We start from the raw sequence: 13994 nt of genomic DNA on the forward strand, positions 1-13994 counted from the left end.
TTTGGTTGGTTAACCAATAAATGTTATACCTACCGAAAATGTACAAATTGTTTGTTTACTTTTATTTAAATACCTAAAGGTACAGAGTATAGCTTAGAATGTTTTTATTCGTAAACACACAGACAATAGACATACATAAAAACCGGGCAAGTGCGAGTCGGACTCGCGCACGAAGGGTTCCGTACCATAATGCAAAAAAAAAAAACTAAAAAAAAGCAAAAAAAAAACGGTCACCCATCCAAGTACTGACCACTCCCGACGTTGCTTAACTTTGGTCAAAAATCACGTTTGTTGTATGGGAGCCCCATTTAAATCTTTATTTTATTCTGTTTTTAGTATTTGTTGTTATAGCGGCAACAGAAATACATCATCTGTGAAAATTTCAACTGTCTAGCTATCACGGTTCGTGAGATACAGCCTGGTGACAGACGGACGGACGGACGGACGGACGGACGGACAGCGAAGTCTTAGGAATAGGGTCCCGTTTTACCCTTTGGGTACGGAACCCTAAAAAGGACATAGTGAGAGTAAAGTGTCACGAAATGGCCTCATCTCAGCATGTTGCTGGCGACGCTGATCTTCCGATGAGACCATCAAGTGAGAAATAATCACGCAAGGTAAAAGACAAAAAGAAAGAAAACATAAATGAGCCGAAAAGATTACTCATTAACGTATTAACGCTGTTAAGATTCGCCCATTTGCTGGCTGGTAGAGAACGCCTTAAGGCATTAAGTCCGCCATTTGTATCTTCATGTATTGTGCAATAAAGATTAAAATAAATAAATAAATAAGATTCTTGAACCTGAACAAAAATATCTGTTTTGAAATTGGCAAACTATCAAACTCAATAAATAATCTAGGTATTCATATCTAGTGAAGTTGATTATTTGTATTTTATTTTACAATTTTAGGGACAATGCAAAGTAATTCTGACGTACCAGCCCAATCTACGAACCCAAGCAGAAGTTGCTAAGCGGGCGAGGTGTTCAAAATTACCTTGATGCCCTCTTATTCTCTTAACAATAAAGTCGCATCAAGATCATTTTGAGCACCTCGTCCCCTTAGCAACTATTGCTGCTGATTGCTATGATTGTTAACGTTTTCATCGCTCGAAAAAAAGTTCGAAAATATCGCGACTCCGGGACACCTAGCCCGTCATGCCGTAACCTAAAGAAAATTTTGTCGTTTTGACTTTACCCCTTCGTCATTAAAAGTTTATTTTCTAATTTCAATGTTTGCATCAAAATAAATAAACTATTACCTCAGCAGCAGGCTTCCCGCCTGTCGACACACACTCCAAGTTGACTTCCCTGTCCTCAACCGCAAGTAACGTAGAGCCTTGTAGTATCTTCGGTGGTTCCGGAGGTACTAGGACTACAAGACGCGCGTAGCGTGACCTTATTGGTGGTTCGCCTGTGGACAAATATTTTTAGTTAATGAAATGAAATGAAAATATTTATTTTCAGGCAACTATTGGCCCATAGAAATTGACACTTCGGCCAAAACCCCCTCCTTGTTGAAGGTCGCTAGATGTTATGTCTATAGATGTTAATGCTAGTATAATAACGCAACCTACAATGCGAGAAAAAAATCGTCAAATTTAATACAGGCTGAAATTTTAACCACCGCTCATCGTTCTACATAGTATCCTTATAGGTCACAGGTCACACTGAACAACTTTTATTAAGGGACCAATGCCGAAATCGCAAAAAAAATTCGCTGTTTCATACATTCCGGCTGATATGATGTCTCTGATTTCTATTAGACAGCCAAATTTTTATTCGCGATTTCAGCATTGGTCCCATAGTAAAAGTTGTTCAGTATGACCCGCAAAGTATGAATGGTGGTTAAAATTTCAGCCTGTATAAGACCTAGCGCCCACTATCGGCAGGGCTCGGCAAGGGATCCTTTGGCATATGGCTGAGGCGTCTTCAGGCATGCCGAGGTGAGCTTGGGAATGCCGAGACAGCCCTCAGGCGTTCTTAGGCATATCAAGGTGTCCAGAAATGCTAAGAACGTCTTGGCATATCTAAGACATCTTAGTGTGCCTGAGGGATGCCTCGGCATACACAAGCACACCTCGACATGCCTGAGCACGCCTCGGCAATATGCTGAAGGATCCTTTGCCATACAATGCCAAAAACTATAATGCATAAATATGTCAAAAATGATGTCGCTGTCTAGATGTCTGAATTGGAACGGTACTTAACACTATTTTAGCAACAGGAAAATTAAATTCTCCATCCGCATACTGCAAATGGCAATGCCAATACTTAATTTAATTTTATACCGCCATTACTCTCCATACTATTTTAAGACCAAAATAACAATAAAACGTAATGCATTTCCCATCCATTTATCCCACAGATAGTTTTGCGTGTGACGTTAATACGAATTGTCCTAGCGGTATTCTGATATGAAAATCTGTAAAGTTTTTGATATTGATAAGATATAATCGATCGCGCTGATCGGTGCACGCGAAATGTGTTGAGAGGCAACTCGACACAAACCATGAAATTGACACAATCTCTACTTCTTCTTTCTTGCGTTATCCGGCATTTTTTCCACGACTCGTGGGAGCCTGAGGCCGCTTGACAACTAATCCCAAGAAGTGACGTAGAATTTTTTTTACGAAACCGACTGCCATCTGACCTTCCAAACCAGAGGGGAAACTAGGCCTTATTGGGATTAATCCGGTTTCCTCGCGATGTTTTCCTTCACCAAAAAGCTACTGGTAAATATCAAATGATATTTCGTACATACTTAAGTCCAACAAATTGGTATGAGCCGGGGTTTGAACCCGCGACCTCCGGATTGAAAGTCGCACGCTCTTACCGCTGGGCCACCAGCGCGTTTTGATGAAAGTGATACAATATGATATGATAATTCTCTTAACACATTCACTGCCAGCGCAAAGCGCAACCTACGCGCTACGAGCATAGCCGATAACACGATTTTTCCCGTTTGTAGCGAAAAGCGCCTACGAAAAGAAAACCTCCCTAGCGGGTCGCTGACAGTGAATATGACAAATTGTAAAATCACTACACTTCTCCAATTATATCGCGTCCGAATCCGGTTTCCACCGGTATTACCGGTTTTCAACCGATTTTGTTTACCCTTATTTGCGCGAAGTGGAAATTGGGAATTTTAAAGCAGCTTTATTGGTATAATGGGTATTTAATTAATTTATTACCGGACTGTGAAATAATAAAGGATTTTACGGTACGTCGTAAACGGGAATGTGATAAGCTTAAATAAGTATGAATAATAAGTAATGTATGTGTCGGTTTGAGGAAAAAGGGTCTTTAGTCTGCTGGTTTTATAATATAAGACTAGGGAATAAGTCCCTTGCGCTACATACTTAATAAACTCTTGAATATTAAAGATACTAGGTTTAAGATATTGTAATGTCAATATGCAAAGTTTTTTAAAACTTCGTGCCTTGAAGCCCTCGCAACATCCAAGATTTCACTTTTCACCACTCTCGTTCAATTTCGGAATCGTGGTTCAATTTTGAAATCTTTCACTTGCTAGGGTTATAAAAAACCTTTCCCCTTTTATAAACAAATTTCACCATACCAACCCAAAGAGAATATTAACTGTAAGATATCAAACAAAAACAAACCAAATCAAATCCAAATGAATGTTTTTAAATATTTATCATTCAAAATCACCATTTAAAAATCAATTCAACCAGCAAACATAAGAAAACAACTCAAAATTTGCATTTGATTACTTTGCATCACATGTGAATAAAATGCAACTTTGCGATCGGTTTTTGAACAATCAAGACTTGGACAAGTTTACCAGTTGGTGTGATGAAAAACAAATTTTAATAACTATTAAACTTCCAAATGGGCATAAATAGGGTTCAATCTTTTGAAGATATTTAAAACCAAAATATTACTTTGCTAATCCGCGAAAAGCTAACGTGCTAGTCAATCAGTGCTAACCCGTTATACTTACTTGCGTATTTTTACATACAATTAATATCCCCACCCTCCCACCGCAAAAATAAATACGCAAATAAATATAACAAACCACCACCAAAAGAATAATCCTCGACACGTGTTTCGCCTCTCTACGAGGCATCCTCAGGAGTTGTTGACGGTCTGACGCCCGGCAACGGAAAATGACCTGTCTAGAATGGTCGGCCATATTTATACCTTGACCACTCCCCCTACTGTGCAAGTGTGAGTGAGATGGAAAAATCTCATCTTTTGAAGATATCTACGCGGACATAGTCGAAAGGTAGAAGCTAGTTTTATCTGAAACCCTCTGTCAATATATTATTTACACCGCGGACCAAAAGCCCTTACCCCTAAACTTATAGCTTTGCAGTAAACCTGTATAATCCAATCTATAATCCTCCCTAAAATATAGTAGCCATTATCTGTAACTACACATGAGTAATCAGGGTTCAGATTATTATAGAAATTATATTAGTTTAGAAATATCATTTCTGTAATTTAATTTACTTTTATTTTTTGTAGATAGAATTAGGAACAGTGTGATAAGGGAAAAGCGTGGACTGAATGTAGATGTAGTGACGAAAATTGAGAAAGGTATGTTGAGATGGTTTGGACACGTGGAAAGAATGAGTGAAAGAAGGCTAACAAAGAGAGTGTAGGGAGAAGTAGAAGTGGGAGTTGGAAGGGGTTGATCTCGGCGGACTTTCTCTGACCAGATCGGGGAAATCCTGAAGAAAGGCCAGGTCAAGAGCACCCTAAACCGGCGAGCGGGTATGAGGAATTTATGTTATGAAAGTGGAGGAAGCGAAAGAGGTATGTCAGGATCGTAGCAATAGACCGCGGGCCAGGAGCAAATATGTATCGTCAGGCATCGCCTCCCGCTTGTTACTTTGTCAGATGTTAGTTTAGATGCTATTGTGAATGAAAAAAATAGTCCGCTGGTTGTATAGCGGTGGAAAGACCGTCAGCTACTTGCATAAACATGTAAAAAATAAAAGTGGAAATCCGTGGTCTCTGTCTACCCCTCCGGGAAGTAAGCGTGATTATATGTATGTATGTATATATTTTCTATAATAAAATAAAAGCGACACTTTACTCGATGACAGCTAATAGTTCGGTAGCTTAGTTGGCAGAGCGTTGGGCTGGTGATCCAAAGACGCGCGTTCGAGTCTCGTCCGAGACAGTGAATGCTTCCAGTTATTTTAATACCTAATACCTAAGTCTAAGCTTGTGACATCGTTTGCAGACGTTTCTGCTTTTAAAAAAAACCGGTCAAATGCGAGTCGAACTCTCGTTCCAAGGGTTGCGTTACCCAATTTTTAACAATGTATTGTTTTATGTCGAACGTGAATGAAATGTCTTTAAAACCCGTAGGGGTCGGATCAAAAACTAAGTAATTAAGTCCGACTCACGCTTGACTGCATATATCTAATAGGTTTTCCTGTCATCTATAGGTAAAGAACTATTTTGTGTATTTTTTTCAATATTTTAGACATATTAGTTTCGGCAATAATGGGGGGGAGGGGGACGGGGAAGTCGGACAGACAGACGCACGAGTGATCCTGATCCTATAAGGGTTCCATTTTTCCTTTTGAGGTACGGAACCCTAAAACTTTACTTATATTAGTGTTGGCTCAAATGGGATTGGGCCGGTCACGTCTGCCGCATGCATCCAGACAGATGGGCTAGTGTAGCTACCAAGTGGATGCCAGAAGATGGGCGCGGACGCGGCAGGCCCAGACAGAGATGGCGGGACGACCTAGACACCTTTCTCAACAACAGGCAAGACACCTTTCTCAACAACAGGCACTAAATGGGGGGTTGCGGAAGACTTGGTGGCCTTTGCCCAGCAGTGACAGTGAGTGAAAATGACAATCCCCCCCTTTATCTCCGAAACTACTGGGTCTAAACTTTTGAAAAAATACACATAATAGTTCTTTACCTATAGATGGCAGGAAAACCTATTAGAAATGTGCAGTCAAGCGTGAGTCGGACTTATGTACGGAACCCTAGAAACGCGAGTCCGACTCGCACTTGGCCGGTATTTAGCAGTATCTTTATACGTGGGCCATACTGAAAATTTCTGGATTCTGATGTATGAGAAGACTTATTTTTTCTAAGTGGCCAGTCCAGGAATTTTCAGTATGCCCTAAGTACCTACTAAAAAGCGTTCTGTTATTGTATGGTGTAAGTACCCAACCCATGAATTTTACATGAAGACTATGCATTTTAATTTTTTCGCATATTATATTTTAGTACGTCATTAACGTAGGCAAAGTTAGTTATGATAATATTTTTAGACCCGTTCACAGACTACCTCTAATGGACTCCGTATTTGAAGTAGATTCTCCATATTTGACTACTATGTACTAAATACTACAATACCTTAACCACGAGTTTGACACTGACGTATTCGCTAGCGACTGCGTAAACTAACTCACAATGCATCTCCCACGTACTGACATCGGTGCAAGCGAGTAGCACTGCGTTTGAAATGACGCAGTTGCTAGCGATTAAGGCCGCGTAAAACTCATGGTGAGGGTACTGATCTCAAACGTGAATATCCTAAACGAATTTGAAGTAATTACTTACCTTTTCATTCAGACTGCTATAGTTTTACTCGGTAGTTAATTACCCTGACTACGAAGCATGAGGTCGTGGGTTCAAATCCGGTAAGGGCATTTATTTGTATGTTCATCACGACCAATTTGTTCCTGAGTTATGATACTTATGATAGAGCTATTTGACTATAAAAAACTTAATTATTTCGGACTAACATAATCCATAGTTGTGTTGGTAAAATGTATCTTAAGGTTAGTGTACACAAAATATAAGTATGTATATCGTTGCCTAAATAGTAACTATAATACAAGCTTTGCTTAGTTTGGGCCTAAGGCCACTTGCACCATCCCACTAACCCGGGGTTAACCCTTTAAACCCATGTCAAATTCTACTGGTAACCATGGTAACTCCTGGTTTAACCGGTGAACCCCGGGTTAGTGGGACGGTGCAGGTGGCCCTAAGTCGATCTGTGTAAGCCTGTCTTCAGATATTTTTATACCCCATCTAGCCAGCAAGTGATCGGCGCAAAAACATTACCGTAGTTTTGCATAAAAGCAAAACTAAATGACTCATAACTCCCTACGGCCTGTAAAAGTTAACCCGTCCGTTTTAAACGTATTTCACGCGAGTACCAACTACTCGTATTCTCTAGGCAAGCGTGAGTGACTCGAGTTTTCAGCACACCAGCGTATTGAGAACCTACTGCTGGTGTATTTTTTGTTAGGCAAGCGTGAGTGACTCGATTTTTTCAGCACACCAGCGTATTGTGAACCTAATGCTGGCGTATTTTCCATTAGGCAACGTAATGTGAACTGAGAGCGTATGGTAAGGATTCTAGTTTTTGCAGACTTGAGTTTTGTATATAAACTAGAATCTTTTTTTAGGGTTCCGTACCCAAAGGGTAAAACGGGACCCTATTACTAAGACTCCGCTGTCCGTCCGTCCGTCCGTCCGTCCGTCCGTCCGTCCGTCCGTCCGTCCGTCTGTCACCAGGCTGTATCTCACGAACCGTGATAGCTAGACAGTTGAAATTTTCACAGATGATGTATTTCTGTTGCCGCTATAACAACAAATACTAAAAACAGAATAAAATAAAGATTTAAATGGGGCTCCCATACAACAAACGTGATTTTTGACCAAAGTTAAGCAACGTCGGGAGTGGTCAGTACTTGGATGGGTGACCGTTTTTTTTTTTGCTTTTTTTTGTTTTTTTTTTTTATATGGTACGGAACCCTTCGTGCGCGAGTCCGACTCGCACTTGCCCGGTTTTTTAAAGAAGATTCGACATGTGTATGTTCGCAACAAAATTTTAACGTTTTTGGGTAAAGTTGAAAGTCTATTTTTTTGGCAGACTGTAGTTTTTATTCTCCACGGTAATTAGATAGAATGTTCCATTTTTATGACGAAGTCTTTATGTATTTTATTCTAGGGGTCATCCATTAATTACGTCACACGAATTTCTAGGTTTTTTGACCCCTCCCCCCCTCCTTGTCACACTTGGTCACATTTGGCAAACCCCTCCCCCCTAGTGTGACGTGACATTTTTTCTACGAAATCGCCAAATCGAATTAAGTAAGTACCTAAGTAAGTATTATTAATAATTTATCAAAATATTTTTGACGATATAAATATTAGTAATGTTATAACCCAAAACTGCTTAGGAAAGAAAATTATACGAATAAAAACGATTATCGTTTTAAAAACATGTTATTTAAATGTACAGCGAATAAAATAATTTAAATAAATTTTCGGTTACTGATGAATTTAAAGTGACGTCACAAAGTTTGTGTCTCCCCCCTCCCCCATGTCACAATATGTCACATTTTCTTGACCCCCTCCCTCCCCCTAAACGTGTGATGTAATTAATGGATGACCCCCTAGGAACAGATTATTTAAAAATATATTAGATCAAAACCCAACCCACAAACGGATTAACCAATTTTGATAAAACATGTCTAAGAACCACCGTTACAATCTGTAACTTACAAATCAGTTCACCCGTTTGAAAGTCACGGTTCCATAGACAGATAGACATGGCGATCTTATAACACCCCTCTTATTGCGTCGGGGGTCAAAAAAAAGTCTACTTTCAACTGTCGACTCAACGTAAAGACCGCAAAATCTTATAAAAATTAAATGACGTATTTTGTTTCTTTGTTTGTTTTTAATAACAGGTTATGAATTAGATCTATAACTAAATCATAACCTTTCAAATAAACGTAAAATAATTATAAATGGAAATCCGTGGTCTCTGCCTACCCCTCCGGGATATAGGCGTGATTATATGTATGTACATATGCACTAACTTATACAATAAAACTTATATAACTTAATCTAACTCAAAAAATATTCATAACCTGTTAAAATCAGTATACGCCTGTAAGTCTAGTTTTTTTAACTTTGAGTTCTGACCAACTAAATTTTAACTCGCACAGAATCGCACTGCTTTTAACCGGCTTTCCGATTTTTCCTTTGAAGTTAGTTTTAGGTGTATTTGCCGGATATGTTTAGTTTAGGCCTTTGAGTGGAAATATTATGTTTGCAAAGTGTTTCATGGAGATTTTAAAGGGTTTTGGGGTTAACGCTAAAGCCTATGTCAAAGTTTGGGGCGTACGTATGGGCGAATTTATACATATAAGTATATATGTAGCTTTGGTAAATGCTAATTGGTGGTTAGGTTTCTTTGAAAAAAATATACTGTAAAAGTATAAAACTTTGCCCACCGCGTCTTCGGTCAGTAAAAGAAAAATAACACTTTCTTCGCATTTTTCAGAAAGTGTACATCTGGAGCTACTTTTAAGTTAGAGTCTGTGCGGAAAGAGAAGAGTCGCGAAGTGTATGGGAACCAATACATTCCACGACTCTACTCTTTCCACACAGACTCGAACTTAAAAGTAGCTCCAGATGTAAGGTTCGTACTGGTGCTCGACGCGGTCCCAGTACATGTCTTGAAACTTAAGCCATTGTCAATAGAGGTGACAGCAAGGTGTCATCTATTGGGCATTAGCATGTCGATCACTAGTTAAACTTTTACCTTACACTTTCTGAAAAAAGTGAAGAAAGTGTGATTTCAATTTTACAGAACTGTGACGCGGTGGACAAAGTTATGTTAAATGGCAAAGATTTATACTTTTGCGGTATATATGCGAGTATTTTTAAAATAAATTTTAAACAGTCAAAAATTTATTATATTTCATTCCTATTCCATTTATATAGAAACACACAAGGCTTCTTTTTAAATGGGATAGAAATGAAGTAGATTTCGTTTTTGTAATTAAAACTTAGTCTTATTTTTACCCGTGTCTTTTATTTACCCCACCTGAGTCTAATTTACGTAACACAATGGAATCAATTAACTTAAAAGTAATCATTTCTTGTCTACTTAAGTACAATTTAGCAATTAATTGGACGTTATAATTATATCCCATACAAGAGTTCAAGATTAAATAATATAATCCGTATTTAAAACTCAATATTATACTCGCTAATAATCGTGGTAGTTGCGAATCGATTTAAACCAACAGGGCAATTCGAACGTGCACCCTGATGTCAAACCGATATTAGAATGTTCTTGTATCAGTATACGAGCGAATGACAGCTAACTGATCATCATTCTAGCCTTCAGTCGCCCACTGCTGAGCATAGGCCTCTCTTCGTGTACGCCACTTATCCCGGTCCTGGTCTAGCTAGCTTATCCCGGCTAGTCTCATCCAAAAGTGCCCCGCGATTTTCCGAATGTCATCCACCCAACGAGCCAACGGACGCCAGGCGCTTCTTTCATCCGAAAGCGACCACCAATCCGTCAACCTGCCATCACTGTGCCTAGCAACATGTCCTGCCCAACTCCATTTAAGCTTGGTGATGACGTCACCCACGGCTTCCCTCCCAACTAGCAAATCTATGTGCTATAAAAGTTGAGAGCACGTTTTTATTTTCGCTTTTTGGTGCTATAAACGGTGTAAAAACAGTCGAGTAAAAGTCCTGTAAGCGTTTACTCAACGCGAAAAGGCGCACTTATACAGACTAAAAGTGTTATAAAAATCGAGTAAGCGCTGTATAAGAAGCAAATCGATGCTGTAAGAGTTGAGTAAAAGTGGATAAAAGCACTTCTAGTGTTTTAATAGCAACGATAGTGCTTTTACTCGACTATTTGTTCTATAAACATTAGCAATTTACTATTACTCAGTAAAAGTGTTCTATAAAAGCAGCCGCACTGCTTTTTCTCAGCAAAAATGTTTCGTAAAGGTAGCCGGATTGCTTTTACTCGGCATTTTAAATGTGTAAGAGTGCAGTAAATGCTTTTATTCAACTAATATGTGCTAAAAACGATCTCAGGTAAGCGATTATATTTCAATTATTTGATTAAGTTTGAGGCCTAATCGTCTTCACGTGTCTAATAAAACAAAAAGGTACTTAAGTATTTTTTACTGCTGTCATCCATGACATTTATTTTTACCGTGATTGTGTACATAAGTTTTTACTGTCTGTAAGTACACTTAATACAGTAAAACCCAGCGCGAAAAATACTTTATTGATAAATCCAAAGGCACTGGTTCATATATATTCATGGGCCGCCTATTTTCTTAAATTTCAATAAAAAAATATTAATAAAAATAAGTAAAAATTTGCTTACACGATCTAGTTTCTGTTATATCTCATTAATTCGACTATAAGTCGAGTAACTGCGTTTACTGCTACACTTATAGCACATGATGTCGCCATGTTTATGGATTTATAGTCCGATGGCCGACTGAATGAAACCCTACCTGATAAAAAAATTGAAAAATCCTACTCTGGGGTAGCTGACTTTTAGCAGCTTCAACTGCTCTTGGTCGGCCGTGGCTTAACTTGGCAAATTTTGCGCAAATGGCAAAAAAGTGGTACAAATATTCATCAAAAAAACAAAAGTGGTCAGCTACATCCTGTGTTGGCAGGTTCCTGTGTCCGACCGAATTTGTGGTACCAAGTGAGCTACAATTTACCTCATTGAAAAATAGAATGTCACTTGTATGGTAGGATAGCTGCCATTGACTTTTTTTTTAATGCGGACGGAGTGAAAACGCTGTCAGGCTAAGGTGAGGCCGACCAAGACATATGTCAACAAATTTAATGTAGGTATTACAATCAGTTGTTTTGATTCTATTTTTCGATGAGGTAAATTGTAGCTGTCACGTGGTACCACAAATTCGGTCGGACACAAGAACCTGCCAACACAGGATGTAGCTGACCAGTTTTGTTTTGCTGTCCTCAAAGGCAGCTATCCTACCATGCAAGTTTCATTCTATTATACGATGGGGTTTTTTTTATGAATTTTTGTGCCACTATTTTGCCATTAGCGCAAAATTTTCCAAATTAAGCCGCGGCCGACCAAGAACAGTTGATGCTACTAAAAGTCAGCTACCCCTACAGAGTAGGATTATTCTATTTTTTTGTCAGGTAGGGTTTCATGCAGTTGGCCACCGGGCTATATTGAAACGTCAACATGGCTGACTTGTGCTGTTAATGTAGTTCAAAACTCTTTAAAAGTACTCTAAGCTGAATACATTTTGAATAAAACCTGTAAATACACTTCAGCTCCTATAACAGCGGTTTGAACCCCATTACCCGAATTATAATATAAGCGCGCTGTTACAGCAGCATTGTTGCCAAATGGTTATTTGATTGCTTTTAATAGGCTTTTATAGCAACAGAGAAGAGAGTTAAGTAACAGTTGTATTAAAGCGCCTTATTCAGACAATTAGCTAATCTATAGCTGTTATATGATTTTAATAGAACAATAATGCTGAATAAAAGTGATTTAGTAGCGCTAACTCAGCATTTATTAAAAGGTGGAATAAAAGTGCTAAAAGATAGTGCTATAAACGTTTATACGACATGATTATAGCACTAATTAGCGAAAATTGCTAAATTGTCGAGTTAACCGCTATTATACGATATATTGGTGCTTCAACAACCGTAACTCGGCTGTTATACGATTACAGGCTGAGTAAATCAATTCTTATACGACTATTTTGTTAGTTGGGCTTTATCTTGCATAATATCGATTGTCCGAAATACACTTCGCATAGCAGGTTTCGCAGAAACATTTTTAACCGAATGATACTTTTGCATAATTGTATAATTAGCATAACTGTCATGTCGCATAACATTCATTTGGCAGAATTTTGAATAGCAGAATACTAATATCGTCGATTTTACATACGCAGAATTGTATGTAGCATAAATTACATTCCACCGAATTTCTTATGGCATATTGCTCATATTGCAGACTTGAATTTCGCAGAATGTTAAGCAGCAGAATAAAAGTTCTGCCGAAATTGTTACCGCATAATAATGTCGCTGACTGAACCTACACAAAAGGAATTGCTGCTAGAACTACAGGTTAGGTTAGAACTGCGACCCCTACATAAAAGGAATCGCTGCCAGGACTATAGGTTAGGTTAGGTTAGAACTGCGACCCCTACACAAAAGGAACTGCTTCCAGAAGTGTAGGTTAGGTTAGGTTAGAACTGCGACCCCTACACAAAAGGACCTGCTTCCAGAACAGTAGGTTAGGTTAGGTTAGAACTGCGACCCCTACTCAAAAGAAACTGCTTCCAGAATTGTGGGTTAGCTTAGGTTAGAACTGCACCCCTACATAAAAGGAATGGCTGCCAGGACTATAGGTTAGGTTAGGTTAGAACTGCGATGGGAAACAATTACGGCGGCTCTAAAATACCACAACGTGCCCGAATACTTGCAAAAAATCGTGGCGGATTATTTTGCAGGCCGCGTTGTGATATTTCCAACCAAGAACGGCTGGGGGAGACGGGAGATGTCGTGCGGTGTTCCCCAGGGCTCGGTGCTGGGGCCGCTCCTGTGGAACATTGGGTATGACTGGGTCCTACGCGGGGCCAATCTGCAGGGGATCAGTGTCACGTGTTACGCTGATGACACTCTCGTGTCGGCCCGTGGCAGGACCCACAGGGAGGCCGCTTACCTGGCCACAGCCGGAGTCGCACTCGTGGTCCACAGGATTCGGGCTAGGCTATAGGTTTAGAAGTGGCTCTGCATAAATCCGAGGTTTTGGTTTTCCATGGGCCTCGAAATAAACCACCGGAGGGGACTCAGATAACTGTGGGAGGAACTTCCATCGCCGCCGGGTCGACGATGAAGTACCTTGGACTCGTTCTCGACGGTAGGTGGAAGTTTGAGGAGCACTTCAGACGCCTGGCTCCAAAACTGCTGGCTGTAGCCGGAGCGCTTGGGCGGATCCTTCCAAATCTAGGCGGTCCAGGAGGAGCCTGCAGGACGCTATATCTGAATGTGGTGCGCTCAATGGCGCTCTACGGGGCGCCAATATGGGCGGATAACCTGAGTCCTCGGAGTGCGGCCCTACTGCGCCGTCCGCAGCGGGCCATAGCTCTCAGGGTGGCTCGAGCGTACCGCGACAACTCGCACGCAGCAGCCGGCCTGCTAGCA

The 13994-nt window shown here is 39.9% G+C and overlaps 1 protein-coding gene across 1 annotated transcript in view; it reads right to left on the reverse strand.

Annotated features, from left to right (window-relative positions):
* LOC134801888 (irregular chiasm C-roughest protein-like) overlaps positions 1 to 13994 on the reverse strand; it is a 174960-nt gene that overhangs the window by 62521 nt on the left and 98445 nt on the right. Inside the window, exon 5 of the mRNA XM_063774541.1 lies at positions 1262 to 1413. Coding sequence (XP_063630611.1) covers positions 1262 to 1413 — 152 coding nt within the window. The remainder of the gene's footprint in view (positions 1 to 1261; positions 1414 to 13994) is intronic.

The sequence above is a fragment of the Cydia splendana genome, chromosome 23, assembly GCF_910591565.1.
Source record: "Cydia splendana chromosome 23, ilCydSple1.2, whole genome shotgun sequence".
Lineage (NCBI taxonomy): Eukaryota > Metazoa > Arthropoda > Insecta > Lepidoptera > Tortricidae > Cydia > Cydia splendana.